The sequence below is a fragment of the Protopterus annectens genome, chromosome 10.part0 (assembly GCF_019279795.1).
Source record: "Protopterus annectens isolate FY-2018-M chromosome 10.part0, PAN1.0, whole genome shotgun sequence".
NCBI classification, from domain to species: domain Eukaryota; kingdom Metazoa; phylum Chordata; order Ceratodontiformes; family Protopteridae; genus Protopterus; species Protopterus annectens.
The window spans coordinates 671915559-671933357 of record NC_056744.1 but is presented as its reverse complement, the minus strand read 5'-3'; the positions used below and the strand labels follow the sequence as shown (position 1 = coordinate 671933357).

General features: G+C 41.4%; 1 protein-coding gene across 2 annotated transcripts in view; it reads left to right on the top strand.

Annotated features, from left to right (window-relative positions):
- The window catches only part of FYB2 (FYN binding protein 2), a 1416888-nt gene extending 1404388 nt beyond the window's left edge, over positions 1 to 12500 (top strand). For both annotated transcript variants that reach the window (XM_044085512.1, XM_044085511.1), the window contains 3 exons: positions 10130 to 10292; positions 10490 to 10523; positions 12106 to 12500. In XM_044085512.1, the coding sequence (XP_043941447.1) occupies positions 10130 to 10292; positions 10490 to 10523; positions 12106 to 12124 (216 nt within the window). In that variant the 3' untranslated portion in view covers positions 12125 to 12500. The remainder of the gene's footprint in view (positions 1 to 10129; positions 10293 to 10489; positions 10524 to 12105) is intronic.
- The last annotated feature ends 5299 nt before the right edge of the window (positions 12501 to 17799 follow it).

Here is a 17799-nt window from a genome sequence, read left to right as displayed (position 1 = left end):
AGGTTGTGCATCAGAGGTGGCAACTCGGCACGTAAAAATCTACTGCCAATCATTAGCGGACCGGAGTTCTGCTGTGGTGACCCCTTAACTGGGAAAAAGCCGAAAGACACAACAACTTGTCCTAATCCTTTATTTAGCTCATTTAAAGAAATCTCCTTTTACAACTCTTTATTTCTGTTAAACTTTTTACTATTAATTTTTTCTCTACCTTTTTCTTTAAACATTTCTTGTGCATATTGTACAACACTATTCATAATATTTTCCTGAGTTCTTTCTATTTCTCCTTTTACATTTTTATTTCTCTCATTATATTGCCATCTTCCTTTACTATTTTGCTTAAGTAGCTCTATACTACTTCTCTTTTTATCAATTTTGTTTCTTTTTTCTTGTGTACTTATCCCATTCAATTTTCTTTTTCTGTCTTTTACAAATAGAGTTCTTTTTTCTTTTACTCCCTCCCAGTTTGTCTTCTTTGTCACTTATTTCAGAACCTTCTTCTATATCCTCTTTTATTATTATTTTTTCCTAATCTAATTTTTCTTCTGTTTCTACAACTACTACTAAAATTTATTCTCCCCATTCATTTTCTTCTCTTTCTTTTTCCTTACTCTTATTTTCATTTTTTGCAATCCATCCAATTTTGTTAAATTTATAACATTTCAACTCACATTTTTTGCATCATGTCCCATTTCCCTACAAATATAACTTTTTTTTTTTTTTTTTTTTACAGCTACTTAACTCTACTCCTTTTCTACAAAAAAAGGTTTAGGATTGCCCCAGTATTTTACAACACCTGTAGTCCCCTCCATATTTATCATGCTTTGTATATGCATAATTTTTCTCTCTCTTTATTTTTAACACAGTATTACAATCCCAACCACCAGTCCATAAACCACTTTTGTCATAAACTTTAGCAGTGTTCAGTACTTATTTACATAAAGCTTTCAAATATCCTTTCAAATTCTCTCTTTCTATCTCTGTTCAAAGTTGTACATGCATTTTCTTTTTTCTTTCCCTGTTAAATGCTTATATCACATAAAGATATCATGGGTTACAGTCTTTTTTTTTTTTTTTTTTTTTGTATTCTCCAAGAAATTTTTCCATTGAAAAAAGTATCAAATATAACTTCACAAAATGTTTCTTTGTTAATAAGAGTAAATTCTCTTACCTCATGCTTTTACTCCTACAGGAGCTCCTAAATTGTCTCACACTTTATACCCATCCATTTCTTTGATCTAAATATATCTGACTGTATTTTATTTTGATTTGAAGCTTTTCATTTAAGGTTAGATCACTTCTGATTTTGTATCTTATTCTAGTGTTACATTTGTTTTAAGTTAATTTTTTCTGTTCTGTTGGAGTTTTAAGAGTTCTTGGCTAGGGTCAGTTAAAGTTACCAAAGAATTACTTTGCAAACTGTGAATAGCATCAGTTAATTAGTGGGGAGAACTGAGAAATAACATTGCTGTTTTATTTAGAAATGTCTGCATTTAGCTGAAGTATTTGTGTGCCCTGCATCTGCATGTCCTCCCTGCGGTTGGGTGGGCATTCGAAAGACATGCATAATTGGGCGTGCCTTCGTTGAAGGTTGAACGTCGAGCTGGCACCTCGGCGTTCGTGAAAATCTACTGCCAATCATTAGCGGACTGGAGTTCTGCTGTGGCGACCCCTAACCGGGAAAAGCCGAAAGACAAACAACAATTTGTGTGCCCTGCGTGCTCTGAATATATCTGACTTCATTTTTCCTCTCTCACCCTCCCAGTTTTTGTGGTGTTCTGAAATTTGGTGGCTTTTGAGTTGTCCGTCCTACTACAAATCTCATTTTGGACACTCATCCCAGTCCTCTCTTTTCAGCTTATTATACTAAGCAGAGAGAGGTCATCTGAGAAGGCCCAAACCCTTAGTTTCACAACCTTGAATTATTTTGCTTCCTCCTTTCCACTTACCCTTAAAAAAGAAAGAAAATAGCACTTTATTCATCTGCTTTTACTGTATTTGTGTTTCTTCCTAAGTTATTACTTTATTTTGCATTTGCTGTTTGTTCTTAAAAGTATTCAGTTGCATTTATTCTGCTGCTTTTATTACTGCTTGTTAGTAGCCTAATTAAATTGTAACTATTATTCTAAGCTTTTTGGTTTAAGTACTTGGGCTTCAGACCACTTGTTCTATATTGGGAAGCTTTGTGGTCTGTACACTTGTGGCAGGAGAGGTAGCTTACATCCTTCTAAGTTTGGAGTTGCTGGATGAAATCTTAGTGTGGCTATTATTCTAAAAGTGACTTCGGCTTCAAGCCAGTTATTTTACATTAAGAAGGTTTGTGGTTTACACTCTTGTGGCAGGAGAGGTAGCTTACACCCTTCTAAGTTGGGAATTGCTGGTTGAAATCTTAGTGTGTCTGTTATTCTAAAAGTGTCTTAGTTCTAGTTTAAGCACTTGAGCATCAGGCCAGTTATTTTACATTAAGAAGGTTTGTGGTCTGCACATTGGGAGGAAAGGGTAGATTTTGTCATTCTGATCTGGGAATTCCTGTTTGAAGACTTATTGTGGCTGCTTAATTTGAACTGTTTTTTTCTAAAATTGGTGCACCTTGTTTCTGTAGCTTAGACTTGATTTAGAACTACTGGTTATAGGTTTTGCTGTGTCCAGATCTGTTTGTGTGATTCCTTTGTTTCCTGCTACAGCATCTTGTGTTGACCGAGGCTTATCTGCACTAAGTGGAAGTAAGTGAACTGGTTGGAACTTGTCTGGTACAGGGTGTTTAACAAAGAGCTCAGGGACAAGGGTAGATTTGTCAATTCCAGTGTTTCTATTTAACTTTCGTTTTGTGGTATTTCAACCCTGTGTTTTGTGTGTTTGTGCTTGTTTGCACATCGTGCACCACTGCTGTACTATTTTAACCATTTGTGAGGTATCTCAGCTGCATTATTCCCCTTACCAGCACTCCTTTGTAAGTGAGGACTTCACTTGTAGCTACTGTATTGATTTTATCCTGCCCTACTCACACCTATAGGTACTCTCCTCAGATAGTACCCACTCTACTATCCCCAACTTCTCTTCCAAATATTCTGACAAGCATGGTTGGACAATTTCCTGTGGTTTCTCCTGCTAGTCTGGTTGATATGGGCATCCTGAGACAGTGTAGCAACTGTCTTATGTAGATGGACAACCCTCTACTGCTGCCAACTAAGAACACAATATGTGAGAGATGCAGTTACATTAAGAACCTAAAATCCTTGCTGTCTCAGTGACAAGCCAGTACATCTGGCACTGAGAAGGTTGTCTGCACAAACACTACAAACACCACACCTCTAACACCACCAACACCTGTACAACACACTTCTACATATGTGAATGTTCTGAACAAAAACAAATCTAAACGAAAGAGACCTCCTAAGCAAACACACACACACACACACACACACACACACACACACACATCACAACCCACAGCACCAAGCATCACACATATTACACATTCTTCTGTCTCACAGCCTCTAAGGCCCAGCCACAAACCCAACATACTATCATAGGAGACTATTGTGAGACACACAGATATGCCCCTCACCAGGCTAGACAGGGAAAAAGTCATGATAAAGTTGCTTGTCAGGTGCTAGGATCCACCATATCACACATGCACTCAAGTCTCTTAACAGGTACTGTTATGACTCTGTCATAGTCCATGTTGGTGTGAATGACTTCAGACACACCTCTCTGGACTGTATGAAGAGAGACATGATTGAGCTCACTGAATACGTGTCCCAGGCAGGTATGTCCCTAGCCTTAAGCAGCATCCTACTGTCACCCAGAGTGATGCCTCAATACAAACAGAAAATTATTGACTTTAACGTGTGGCTTAGTTTCTGGTGTCATTCCAAGGAGATCAGTACCTGACAGCCTGGGAGGACATAATTAACAGACCACGATACTTTGCCAGAGATGGCCTTCATCTGTCTCCCCTGGGCTTCAGGCTTCTGGCAAAGTTTCTTACCTCCTCCATAGTGCCTGTTTTAGGCAAAGTCATGAGCACAAAATTACCAACATGAAAAATTCTTCTAAACAAAATTTAAAGGTCATGTTGCTAAACATTAGGAGCATGAAACTGCACTCATTGCAAGCATTCCTTGCCCTAGATGATGCTGACATTTCTGCAGTCACTGAAACCTGGTTCAAAGCTGTGGAGAGAACTCCATCCTTACCAGGTTACTCATCCTACCATACTTTCAGACCCAAAACAGAGGGCTACAAAGCCAAAGGAGATGGAGTTTCAGTAGTTATCAAAAACATGCAAACCTCCAGGCTGGTCAAATAGTATGATGTACAGGAGACACTCCATGTTCTGGTAACTGTTGGCAAAACACCTATTCAAATCATAGCTAGCTACAGACTCCTAACCATGACTCAAGACACCCACTCCACCTAGCTGAACCTACTTAAACCCACCAAAAGTCAACCCTCTAACCTGATCCTGGGTGAATTTACCTACCCAACCATAGAGTAGAAGACCTATTTCTAGCCCAAACATGAACGTCCAGAGATTCCTTGACTTTGTCAATGTTAAATGCATTGTATCACCTCGTTGGCACCCCTACGAGAGGTGAAAAAATCCTGGACCTGGTACTAACCAACATTACTAGCCCCTGTAGCACCCCTACAGTGTCATCCTCCTTGATAAGATCTGACCATAAAACGATCACCTTCAAAGTCACCATCCCCCCTGACCCTCCCCCCCTTGTCAGGGTCAAACAAAAAAACTTTTCCAAAGCTAACTACAGTCTCCTGAAAGCAGTTATCAGCAGCTTCTCAGCCACTGTTCCTTCAGTAGGAACTAGCACTTATGTCCAATTATACACCAAAAAAATATATGAGAACCTGCATAGCTGTATGGAATCAGCAATACCTGACAGGACCAAATAATTTTCCTCAAGGAAGAGTAAACCTGTCTGGTGGACAGTAACAATAAACAAGCTTTATAATAAAAGGAAAAAATTGCTGTCCAGGACCAAGAAGGAGCATGTGCCAAGTCGGAAGAACTCTTGCCTTTGTCTGAACAAGCAAAGAAGGTCACTAGTAGAATCATCTAAGGCTAACTTCGAGTCCAAATTGGCCACATCCACTAAGGACAATCACAAGGCCTTCTTCAAATACATCTGCAGTTTGAAAGGTAACACCCAAATGTGCTCTGAACTGGTGGTCACTAACACCACATACACAAACGCCATAGATATAGCCAACCTACTAGCAGACAGGTTCAGTGAAAACTTCACCCCCCTCCCCCATCGGTAAACCAGGACATCCCCAGCACCTGCCCCCCCCTCCCCTCATCACCAGGGAGCAGGTTATTAATGCCTTTTCAAAGGCAAAAAAATACAGTCTCCATGGGACCCAGCAACATCCCTGGCTGTATCCTACATGAACTCAGGCATTAATTGTTAGCTCCATTAGGCATCCTGTTCAACCAAAGCCTGAGCACCAGCTTCATCCTAGCCAAATGGATGACAGCCACTGTGATCCCTCTACACAAAGCTGGAGCATTCACTGACTCAGGCAATTATAGGCCCATCAGCCTAACTAGCCTGATCTGCAAGGCCATGAAACACATTATCATGGACCTTATGAACAAGGACATTGGCAACCTTCGAATGCTTGACCCCACGCAGTTTGGTTTTGTCAAAGGAAGATAATTCCTGTTAAACTTGGTCGACTTCTTCAATAACAGTCACCAAAGCTATGGATGAGGGGAAGACAGCCTACCTTGACCTAGCCAAAGCCTTCGACACTATTCTCCACTCAGACATAAGAGATAAACTCTCCCAGTTAGGCATCAACCTGTATGTTACCAGATGGGTAGCTAACTGTCTCACTGAGAGAACCCACTCAGTCAAAATAGAGGAAGACACCTCTAGTAGTAGACCCATAATGATAAATGTACCCCAAGGATCAGTCTTGGGGCCTCTACTGTTTGAGATATACTTTTCTCAGGTGCAAGTCAAAACCAGTGGTCTGTGGCTTACCAAGTTTGCAGATGACTGCAAGCTGGGTACTGTCTTAAATTCCCCTAGTGATGTGAACATCTTCCAAGAGGGCCTTACCTAAACAAATGACTGGTGCCAGAAGCATGGCCTCAAACTGAATGCCAAGAAATGTATCATTATTCCCCCTTGGGGAAAATGGAGTCCTCACTAATTATCATATTAATAACAACATACTAAGCATGCAATCAGTCATGAGGAACTTGGGCACCCAGGTTGATAGCAACCTGACTTTTGACCACCTTTTTGCCTACATTGTACGGAAGGCTTTCTACATGACCCACCTGATACGTAAGTGTATTTCATCCAGGAACAAGGAGGTCATAACATCCCTGTACTCCTCCCTTATCAGACCCATTATTGAGTACAATGCCCCTTCAGCATGTACCTTGCCAAGCACATGCAGCAGCTGGAGAGACCACAGAGGTTCTTGACCAGGAAAATCCAGGGTCTCAAACATGTCTTATACTGATAAGCTAAAAGCCCTGTCCCACTAGTCAGTCTCATACAGACTGCTCAGAGGTGACCTGTGTCTGGTTACAAGACCATCTCAGACCCAGCCTTGATGGAGTTGTTGCATATCTGTAAGTCAAACTCCACTCGTGCAACCCACACGCAAGGCCTCAAGCTGGTCTGACATTAATAGAACTTGTCAGCGAGATAGAATTCTGTCCCAAAGACTCCTCCATCTATGGAATCCACTGCCTCTTCATGTCAAGTATAGTTTCTCTCTAGCCCTCTTTAAGAGGAACCTGGATGACTGGATGGGAAGCAGAAAATACACCCCTGGGATTCCACCTGTGTCCCTGCTGGATGGGGAAACGAAAAGACTTAGTCTGGTTCCTTCTTTATTATTAAATATTTTTTGAATGGAAAAAAATAACGTCCAGTGGGACTGGCACATTTTGTTGTCAAAATGAAGAAGTTACTTTCTGACTGGATTGTCCTCTACATTCACTTACAGGTGTAGAAACAATGTTATAATCCCTTTGGAAAATAAAATAAATAAGGGGAAAATATTTTATGTGAGTTGACCTCTTGAGTTTCTTTGACATTTTGTGTTTAAAACATTAGGGAGGAACGCTAGAGAGCTAGACATTATTATACATGTTTGTGTGTGTGTGTGTGTGTGTGTGTGTGTGTGTGTGTGTGTGTGTGTGTGTGTGTGTGTGTGTGTGTGTGTGTGTGCAAGATTATGTGAGTGTGGGGGAATCAGGGACACCGACCCACTTGAAAACTCTTGGTTGAAAAGTAACAGTCTAATGACAGGAAGTTTAAAAGAGTAACAATCTGCTATCAGAAGTAACCTTTGGACTGTCATTTTGCAGTAGTTCCTGCTTAAAAAGCTGTCTGAGCAGTGAAGTGCGTATAACTACTTGACCAAAAAATGACCAATGAAAATAAAAATAAAGTTCATCTCTGAAAAAATTGTTGTCCACTGTAATCCAGCTAACTAAATAACACTTCAAAGTGTAAAAAAGAGATTAATATAAAAGGCTGTCTGACTACATATCGGATGAATGAATATAATATGGTTATGGTTAATTATTTTACTCAAAATGTTGTAGGTAAGATTCCACTGTGTACTTTATGTTGCATGTAAATGATTTAGGTGTTAGACAACAATTCTGGCAGTAAGAGATTGCAATCACATTATACTGCTGCAACACAAGCGTCTTTTTTTCCTTCATCCATTCCAGGTGATCTGTATGTTAAATTCCATTTGTTTCCTTCTCTTCCTGCAGCACTGTTTATCTTTTGCTTTGGCTTGGACACAGTGCATTATTCCATCAGGTCCTCCAATACAAAATGTCTTAGACAAACCCAGCACTTTAGTCTAGTTTACTGATGCAATATTTTCATGGTTCTGGAGAGAGAAAAGTGTTAGCTTGGTAGGCTGATAACTCATACTTGTCATTAAACCAGCAATTAAATGAATGTTGTCTGCTTAGTTTGTTTGTATTTTAAATTTGTGCGTGTCCCATTTAAATCACCCCTTTGCCCCAATTTCTGTGATGTCCATGATGAAGTGAGCACTGCCCCCCCCCCCCCCCCCATACAGAGCTAGGATGTCTCTAGTAACTCAACTGCAAATGTTGCCTTCCATGAATCATATGATGTGCCTTGCTTCTTCCCTTTGTTCAGCAGTCAGTATATGTTGGGTATATCATTGTTCGAAAAGAAATAGATTGAAAGGAACTCCGTTCTCAACTACCTTTGCCAGCCTTCTGCTAGCCCTAATTCATAAATAAATTCAGGTCATTAGGGCACATACAGGTAAAAACATTGTCTCTACACAACTGCATCATCCAAGAAATCTCCATTTCTTCATTATATATTTTTGGCACCTACTTAGTTGGCCATCAGCTACCTCTAGAGCATTTCCTTGATTTTGGAGGACTGAGTCACCTAACTTACCTAGTCCTTATCTGATATTTTTCCTTTAGTCGGATAGGATATTGTGGAATCCCAAGACAGGGTTCAGTCCTGGGTCCTCTCCTGTTTGGTATCTACTTCTCTGAAGTACAGGCTAACAAAGAAGGTCTTTGGCTTACAAAGTTCACAGATGACTGCAAACTAGGAGCCATAATCGAAACTCCTAACGATGTGGACATCCTACAAAAGTGCCTCACTGAGACAGATGCCTGGTGTCAAAGCCATGGCCTCAAGCTCAATGCCAAATAGTGCATTGTCATCCCCTTTGTTAAAAACTCTGTACCCATGAACTACAACATAGGCGGTAGTATACTTAACACCGAAAGTGTGATAAGAGACCTTGGGACACAGGTGGACAGTAGTCTCTCCTTTGATAATCACATCGCCACAGTAGTCAGGAAATCCTTCTACGTGGCACACCTCATCACAAAAGGTTTCTCATCCAGAAAAAAAGAGGTCATTGCTCCCCTCTACTCATCACTCATTAGACCCATTATAGAGTACAGTGCCCCTTTTGGTATGTACCTCACAAGACATCTACAACAACTGGAAAGGCTGCAGAAATACCTCACAAAGAGGATTACTGGCGTCAAACAGATGCCCTACGCAGACCATCTCAAAAAACTCCAGCTTTACTCCGTTGCATATCACCTACTTAGAGGTGATCTCTGCCTAACATACAAAGCTATGTCAAACCCAGAGCTGTTGGACATGCTCCACTTAAAGAAATCCCAACCCATCCGAGCTACATGCTGTAGGGACCTAAACCTTGTCACCACAATAAACAGAACATGCTGGAGGGATAGATTGTCCCAGAGACTTCCCATACTCTGGAATAAACTACCTGTCTATATCAAACAAAGCTCTTCATTAGCACTCTTCAAGAAAAATCTTGATGATTGGATGGGAAATAGGAAGATCACCTCTGTGGCTCTGCTCGACAGTGGCACAGGAAAATAATTTTCTTGGGTGGCAAAAGCCAGGGTACCTTTTTGGCTGGGCTTGTATAGGCCCCAGGGCCGATAGCATAGTACCTACCTATGAACTTATGAACAATGTTATAATTGCTGCCAAAGTGGTTTTTAGTGTTATTCTTTATGCATGTCCCACTCTTACACCCAAAGTGCAGTGATACTGAGCCAGTCAGACTGGTAACAGGTTTTGGAGCATGCACTAGTAACTGATAAGCAAGTATATATATCCCACAGGGGCTGTTGTTCTGTGCTGAAATCCTCTCCCCCTGGGTTAAGTGAGCTGATAAAATGCTGCTACGTTTCCAGTACCACAATGTTATAATTGCTGCCAAAGTGGTTTTTAGTGTTATTCTTTATGCATGTCCCACTCTTACACCCAAAGTGCAGTGATACTGAGCCAGTCAGACTGGTAACAGGTTTTGGAGCATGCACTAGTAACTGATAAGCAAGTATAGATATCCCACAGGGGCTGTTCTGTGCTGAAATCCTCTCCCCATGGGTTAAGTGAGCTGATAAAATGCTGCTACTTTTCCAGTCCCCCTGCCACTTCTTTAGCTGCTGGGCTCGCTAATTATGGTTGGTGCTGCAATTTATTTGTTCCTTTTGGGTGGTAAAAATTGTCTTGTTGAGAAGCTGATAATTACTCATAGCAGCCATTAAAAGACCACTTTGTTTTTTCTTTTCTTTTAGTACACTGGAGAAATTAATGTTATTAATAAAGCAGTTGTAGAATCAAATGTCATTCAAGGAAAAAAGGAAAAACTGTATCTTGCAGTAAAACCAGGAGAGGTACTGGATGTAATTGATGCTACAGAAGACCACAAAGTTATCTGCCGGAACTCTGATGGCAAATGTAAGTCAATTTCAATAAGTATTTATTGTTTGGTTATTATTGCAGTTTATTTGCATTCTAAATCATAAACAACAAGACTTTTCTGGTATTCTGAACACTAGCTTAAGAGTTTTTGATTTAGTATGTTTTGCTGTAGAAGAGTAGATTTTGGATAAAAATACTAAAGTCAACATTATTACTGTTTTTTATTCATACAGATGGGTTCGTTTTAGTGGAGCACTTGAATTTCATGTAAGTCAGATTCATTAGTCCAATACCAAAGTAGTAAATCACTGTAAAAATTATAGTATTACTGTTCAGACCAAACCAATCTCAAGGTATTTGTGCGTGTACTTTCTTATCATTGCAAGGTTTTATGAAAAGGTTTGCTTTAAGAAAATGGACAGTGATAGCTATTTATTTTTAAGTCTGTGCAAGTTGCTGATGCCTGATTCCTGCATTTATTTTTGTAACACCTTTGCTCAAATCTTTTGCATTTATGATACCACAGTCAGAGTTGCCATTAACATTTCTGTGACTGCTTACAAGATATCTTCTGATAGTAAATGGTATAGCCTGGATAAGGCTGGTGACGTGATTATCTTTTTTTTCTTTTTGATGCTGACAAATATGGCTGATATGCAAGACTTGTGATCTTCACTGGTGTTTTAGTATATGGTTACAGAAGTGTGGCCTTCATTTCTAAATGCAGAAAAAGCACACACATACTTCATCAGAACTTACAAGTTAATTGTAGTGTGGAGAATAATTGCAGTCTCATTAAGCAGGAAGCAGATTGCATGGTTAGCATAGCTGATGATATCGAAGTGGTAAAACAATGGAAAAGACCTTATTTGAATTCATATTTCCTTGATAGTTTGGAAAGAGTTCTAGTAGCCTGCCTGCTCAGTAAGTCTTTTTTTGTCATCTGCCACTCTTCCATTTATACTTTTTATAGCTGTAGTTTGAGATATCCTTATTTGAGCCCTGTGCAATATATATCCATCAGGCAGTTAGTGTGGCTGTGTGTCCTGACATTTTGCTGACTGACTGTTCTGTTTTACTTTTCCAAGATACTCCTTCAGTCCACTTGCACAGATGAGTGTGTGACTGTAGCTTACTCCTAATATAAGAAAAATCATCCATTTTCAACCTCACTGGGTGTTAGGTGTTTGATCTAAATTAGTTCAACCTCTCTGCCTTGATATCTGCAGTGCATTATATAGTGTGTGTGTGTGTGTGTGTGTGTGTGTGTGTGTGTTATCCCAGTAGATGTGATTGAGATACAATTGGAAAGAAAATAAATGTCAACACTGACTTTAAGCAACATAGTTATTTTAAGTTTATACAGTATAATGTCAAATAGATAAATCATAAACAACAAGACTTTTTTCTTGTATTTTGAACACTAGCTTAAGAGTTTATGATTTAGTACTTTTTGCTGTAGATCTAGTGTACTATATTGATAGTTGTTTGTGCCTTTTCTGACTGAGCTGTAGACCTCTGTAAGGATATTGTTTTACAGTACAGAATGACTGTACTGGTACATAGTGGTGTTTCTGAACTTCTTTAGTCCACTTATTCAGTGTATTTTGTCATTTGCTTATGAACTTTTTGCTTTGATGAACAGTACCGTGTTCTGTAACCAAGATACACAATTATTTCTAATTCCTGTATACATATTGCTCAGTCTTTTCAGCTCACTACTACATATTTCATGCCATGTATGTATTACTTTTGATGAGTTGTCAACCCCATATACATCAGAGCTTTAAAATGTGTAGGAGAAATAACTTTTACATTTACTTACCTGTGTTTTTGTTTTCTTTAACAGGAGATCTGAGTTTGAATAACATGCATCACTGCCTTTGATGGGAATTATTTTGGCTGCTTAGCACTTTACTCAGGTTGATTTAAAATGCTGCATATTTCCTTTATCTTTGAACTTAAACAAGGTCTTAAGATTAAAAGATTACTGCCTGAACAGGTTGTTTATTGTTACTTGTGTGTGGCATTTAATATATTGAAAATCAAATGTCTAAAAATGAAAATGCAGGTGAAATTTTTAATGTACAAATTAAGGCATGTAAAATCTTATTGACAAAACCTAAATTTCTTTCAGATTTTTAATGAAGTGTTATCAAAATGTATAATGACAATGTCAGAACAGCTTAATAAAGAATTGAGATTAACAGGTACTTGTCTTTAAAATAAAAAAAAAAAAATGAAAACGGTTTCCACGTTGGTTGATTTATAACATCAAGTCTTTATAATTGTAATTGATGTCCTGTTTTGATGGAACTTTAATCCTTTGTGGAATTCATTCTAATTTTATCAACTAAAATTCTGAATGGTTTGGATCCAGTTGTCATTACCCTTTGCTTAAAATAAGATGTTCTTCGTGTTTCACTGTTGCAGTCATTACATTTAGGGTTATCCCTGCCAGGGTAGCCCTCGGATGGCCTGAATACCAGAGGCTTAGTATTTCTACGTCGGTTGCTGTCACTTCAGGACTGATGTTAGGTTGTCAGTAGTATAAAGTAAGACAGCTGACACCATTACACTCTTTCTTGCCATGCAGCCTGAAGCAGAAATCCAATTTGCATGAGTGCCGGTCGGCTGCTACCTGAGTTTCGTCTACCGAATTGTAGCTGAAGTCTTCTAAAGCTAAGTACCCCATTGGGGATCCTTTTTTCTTGCACTAACCGATGTCAGAAAAAGTTAATTGTCTTGCCTGTGGAAAGCAAATACCACACTATGACTTTCATTCTTACTGCATCACTTGCTTAGACCCAGACCACGACGTCCCCTGCTGTCGCTTCTGTGCTTTGTTCAACGCCAGAACTATCCATCGTCGGGCCCTTATTGTACCTAGATATTTTTGCTTACAGTCCTCGAACTCTGATATGGCTTTGGTAAGCCATCTGACAGCAGATCTTCCAAAAAAACATAAAGATAAAGACAGAGACAGACTGCACAGGTCCAAACCTACCAATGATGCTCCCGTTAAGCTAGTCATCAGTTCTCCGATCCTCAGTGAGACGCTTTCGCAGCCCCTGATGCCCACTTCTGTGGATTTGTAGGCCGCTACTGAGACCGTTTCGGAGTCCGGTATACTGCAAAATTCTTCTTCACCTAAAGGATCCTGAGGTCGTCTCTACCTTGGATGGGTCCAGAGCCACTGAGCAGGCACCAGCTTCTGAGGAAGTCCTTTGCACTACTGACTCTCGACACTAATCGACGTCTTCTTTCGTGACTACCGTTCTTTCAAATACAACCATGTTTCTTAGGCCCAGGGTACAAACCACACCCAAGAAACTGACAACCCAATCTCAGGCACCTGCTTCCTTGCCTCATTCTCAAATGATTAAAATGGCAGAAGACCTTATCATGCTGATCAGGGGAAGCCAAGCTACCCCCTCCAAAAGTAAAAGAGATCTGTCCCTTGTAGTTTTGTCTGAACAAGAGTCAGATGACTCTGATGCTTCTGAATATGAAGACATGTAACCCCTCTCTACTTATGAGGATTCTGATGCAGAGGATTCTATCCTTTCAGCCTCTCCCCCAGAAGATTTTTCCTTTGGGGAAACCCTTCATACCTTAAGGGAGCATTTCCAATGGGAGAGTCAGGACTCCCCTCAGTCTAAAAAGACACTCAGAGAATTCTTAGATCTTCCACAGCACAGACCCTTGGCCATCACCCCAGTCCTGGATGTTGTGGAGGATGTTTTCCTGGAATCCAGCTTGACTCCTGACACCCTCCCTCCTGCACTCAGAAAACCAGACAGGTACTATAGAGTCCCCGACTCACACAAATTTATTTTTAAAAAATCCTACTGCTGACCTTGAGGTAATTTCTCAAGGGTCTAAAGGAATTAATGCTACCTCTGCTAAGAATCCCACCCCCTCAGATAGGGATTCCCGATCACTAGACAGATGGGGTAAAAATGTATGCACCTCAGCTACTCTTGCTATCAGAGCACTAAATTGTCAGTTCCATATGCTAAAATTTCAGCAACATGCCCTGGAACTCCTCAAACAAAAAATGTCTTCCTTTCCTGCTTGTGCAGAACCTAAAGAGTTACAAGAGTTAATGCATTCTGAAAGTCAAGTAACTAAACACACCTTGCACTGTGGTTTTGACACCCTAGAAGCTTCTTGCAGGGCAGCAGTCACCAGATCTGTCCTTAGAAGACATGCATGGCTTAAGGAACAGCCCTTGCCAGACCATGTCAAATCTAAATTGTTGGATGCCCCCTTGATCAAAGACAACTTATTTGGCACCAAGGCAGAAGAGGTCTTAAAAGATGGAAGAAAAAGCAAAATCTATGCAGACAGTTAAAGATTTCTTACAGGTCCAGCCACCCAGGTTCAGCAGACATTGTCCCACCAAGCTCTGGTCCTTTCCTGCTCCCACTAGGCCAGTTAGCCCAGACCCCAGGAAACCAGAACAACCACTGGGTTCTCAACATAGTGTCCCAGGGATACAAATTTTCCTTCCACACCCTTCCAACTTCAAAAGGGCTCCCAGATCTACCTCCAAACCAGTGGGCAGAGACACAAAAGCAAGTCCTTTCCCTGCTCTCTGTGAGGGCAGTAGAGCACGTTCCTGCAGAACAGGAAGGCCAAGGTTTCTACTCCAGATTTTTTCTGGTACCCAGAAAAGAGGGCACCTGGTGCCCCACCCTCAGTCTATCCATTCTAAACACTTTCCTGGTAATCCGGAAATTCAAAATGCTCACCCTCCAGCAGCTGCTACCCATGCCCTCCAAGGATGCTTAGCTAGCCACCCTAGACCTTAAAGAGGACTACCTTCACATTCCTATCAGGGAATCATGCAGGAAATATCTCCGTTTCAGGGCAGGATCTCAGCAGTTTCAGTTCTCTGTGCTTCCCGTTGGCTTATCTACTGCTCCCAGAGTTTTCTCAAAATGTCTGGATCTGGCTATTGCCTTTTGCAGACAAAGGAATAACCAGATTTACTCATACTTAGATGACTGCCTAATTCAGGCAGGCAGCCAGGAAAAGTTGTTCAAGCATGTGGCCTTTGTAAAGTCCCCATTAACCTCCCTAGGGTACACAATCAGTGAAAAGAAATCCAAACAGGTGCCCACCCAAAGGATTATATTTCTGGGAGCAAGCCTGGACACAGCATCCCAGATGGCATTCCTTACACCAGAAAAGCAAACTTTCCTAACAGCCTACTTCTCTCAACTAGAACCCAGCTATCTGCAAGGAAACTCCTGCAAGCTCTGGGGTTCATGGCATCTTGCATACTACTCATTCCATATGCCAGACTGCATATGAGGAAACTTCAGTGGTAACTAAAAAGCTTTTGGTGTCAACAATCTCAAGACCTTGAGACTCTTATATCTATAATACCTTGCCTCAAAAAAAGATTTTCTTTGGTGGGCAGCAGCATGCTCCAACAACAAGGGACTACCTTTCTCACCATCCCCTGCCACCCAGACCTTCACCACAGATGTATCAGACTATGCCTGGGGTGCACACCTGGATGGCAGGTGCATACAGGGCCAATGGAGCCCACAGCAAATCCATCTGCACATCAGCCAAAAAGAGATGATGGCTGTCCAGCATGCCTTGATAGCTTTCCAAACCCCTTCTCTCCCCAGGGGCTCTCCTGATCAAAATAGACACCACCTTGATGTGGTATATCATCAAGCATGAAGGGACTCGCACCTACCCTCTATTCAGGCTGGCCATGACCCTTTGGCACACAGCCTCTGCCATGCAACTCCACATGTTAGCACAATTCCTATCATGTTCTCTCAACTCTCTGGCAGACCACATAAGCAGAAATCATCTGAACCCACATGAGTGGCAGCTCAACAGAAGAACTTTTACCCTAATAACTCAGAAATGGGGCACCCAGAGGGTCGACCTCTTTGCCTCCCACACCAACCATCCACTCAGCAAATTCTGCACCAGGGAGCATCACTGCATGGCCTGGAATGTGGATGCCCCGTCCTTTCCCTAGGTCACTCTATTGGTCTATGCCTTTCCTCCACTACCTCTCATCCCCAGGGTACTGCTCAAAATAAATGCGGAAAAACCAAGGATAATTCTTATAGCTCCAGACTGGCCTCACCAGCACTGGTATCCCTTGCTGGGCAGCCTCCACCATGGCATCTTCCTCAGATTCCAAACCCCCTGACCCAGAGGGAAAGGGAATTCATGCATCCCCAACTGCAGACACTCAATTTGGCAGCTTAGCTTATTCCCTAACCCTCGACCAATCTGCCAACCTCAGTAATCAGGTTCTAGATGTTATACATGAGGCCAGATGCCCTAGTACTATAAAGTCTTATGCTGACAAATGTAAAAGGTTCTGCACTTGGATTCAGGTTAAGGAAGCCAATATGGTACAGTCCTCCCTCCCTCCCTCTCATCCTGGATTACTTAGCTGACCTGCTACACAGTGGCCTCTCTTTTTCCTCTATTAAAATTCATGCTTCTGCTATCTCTGCTCATTTTCTCACACCCTTTGATCATGCAGTTCCTAAGAGGGGCTAGCAACTTGAGGCCACCCAGAAGAGCAGCACCACCAGCTTGGGATCTTAACTTTGTGTTGGAAAAGCTCACCCTGCCCCCCCTTTGAACCAGCTTCTTCGACAGAGCTAAAATTTATCTCCTGGAAGACAGCTTTCCTTCTGGCCATCACTTCCGCCAGAAGGGTCTCCGAGCTGCAAGCACTCATGGCTGTGGAACCCTTCATCATCTTCCATGCCAACAGGGTATCCCTCAGGACTAACCCATCCTTCATGCCCAAGGTGGTATCCAGTGTGGCTCTCAACCAATCCATTCATTTGCCCACATTTTATTCCTAATCACCAGAACAAGGGGAAAAGGATCCTGCAGGACTAAATCCTTCAGAAAGTCTGATAAATTGCTAGTTAGCTTTGCTACAGGGGCAGAGGGCAAAGCCATCTCCAAACAAACCATTTCCAAATGGATAGCACACTACATCCATTTCTGCTACAAATAACATGGAATGCCTCCACCCAAGGGGGCTAGGACTCATTCCACCAGAGCAGCCTCCACCTCTGCAGCTTTCCTCAGAGGAGTCCCCACCAAGGACATCTTGGAGGCTGCCACATCGACATCTGTTCACACCTTTACTAAACATTACCACCTGCATCTCTTCTCCAGATCCAGGGCAGGGTTTGTCTGTGCAGTTTTGCAGGGCATCCTAGCTAGCCCCTAGTTTCCTTGACTACCTCTACCCATTTCCTCAGCTTTGGGAATCAACCCAAATGTGATGCCTGCAACAGTAAAACACGAAGAACATAGTACAGTTGTGTACACTTACCATAAATGTAGATGTTTGAATGTATTCACTGTTACAGTCCTGGTTTCCATCCCTCTATCCCCTTTTTTTCTTCTCTTTCCTTACAAGGGACATATTGGTATTTACTTTCTACTGGTGGGGTTCTTCCACCAGAACCTGATTCCTACTTTGGGGTTCCTGACAGGTTAAGGCAAGAAAAACTGATGTAATGGTGTCGGC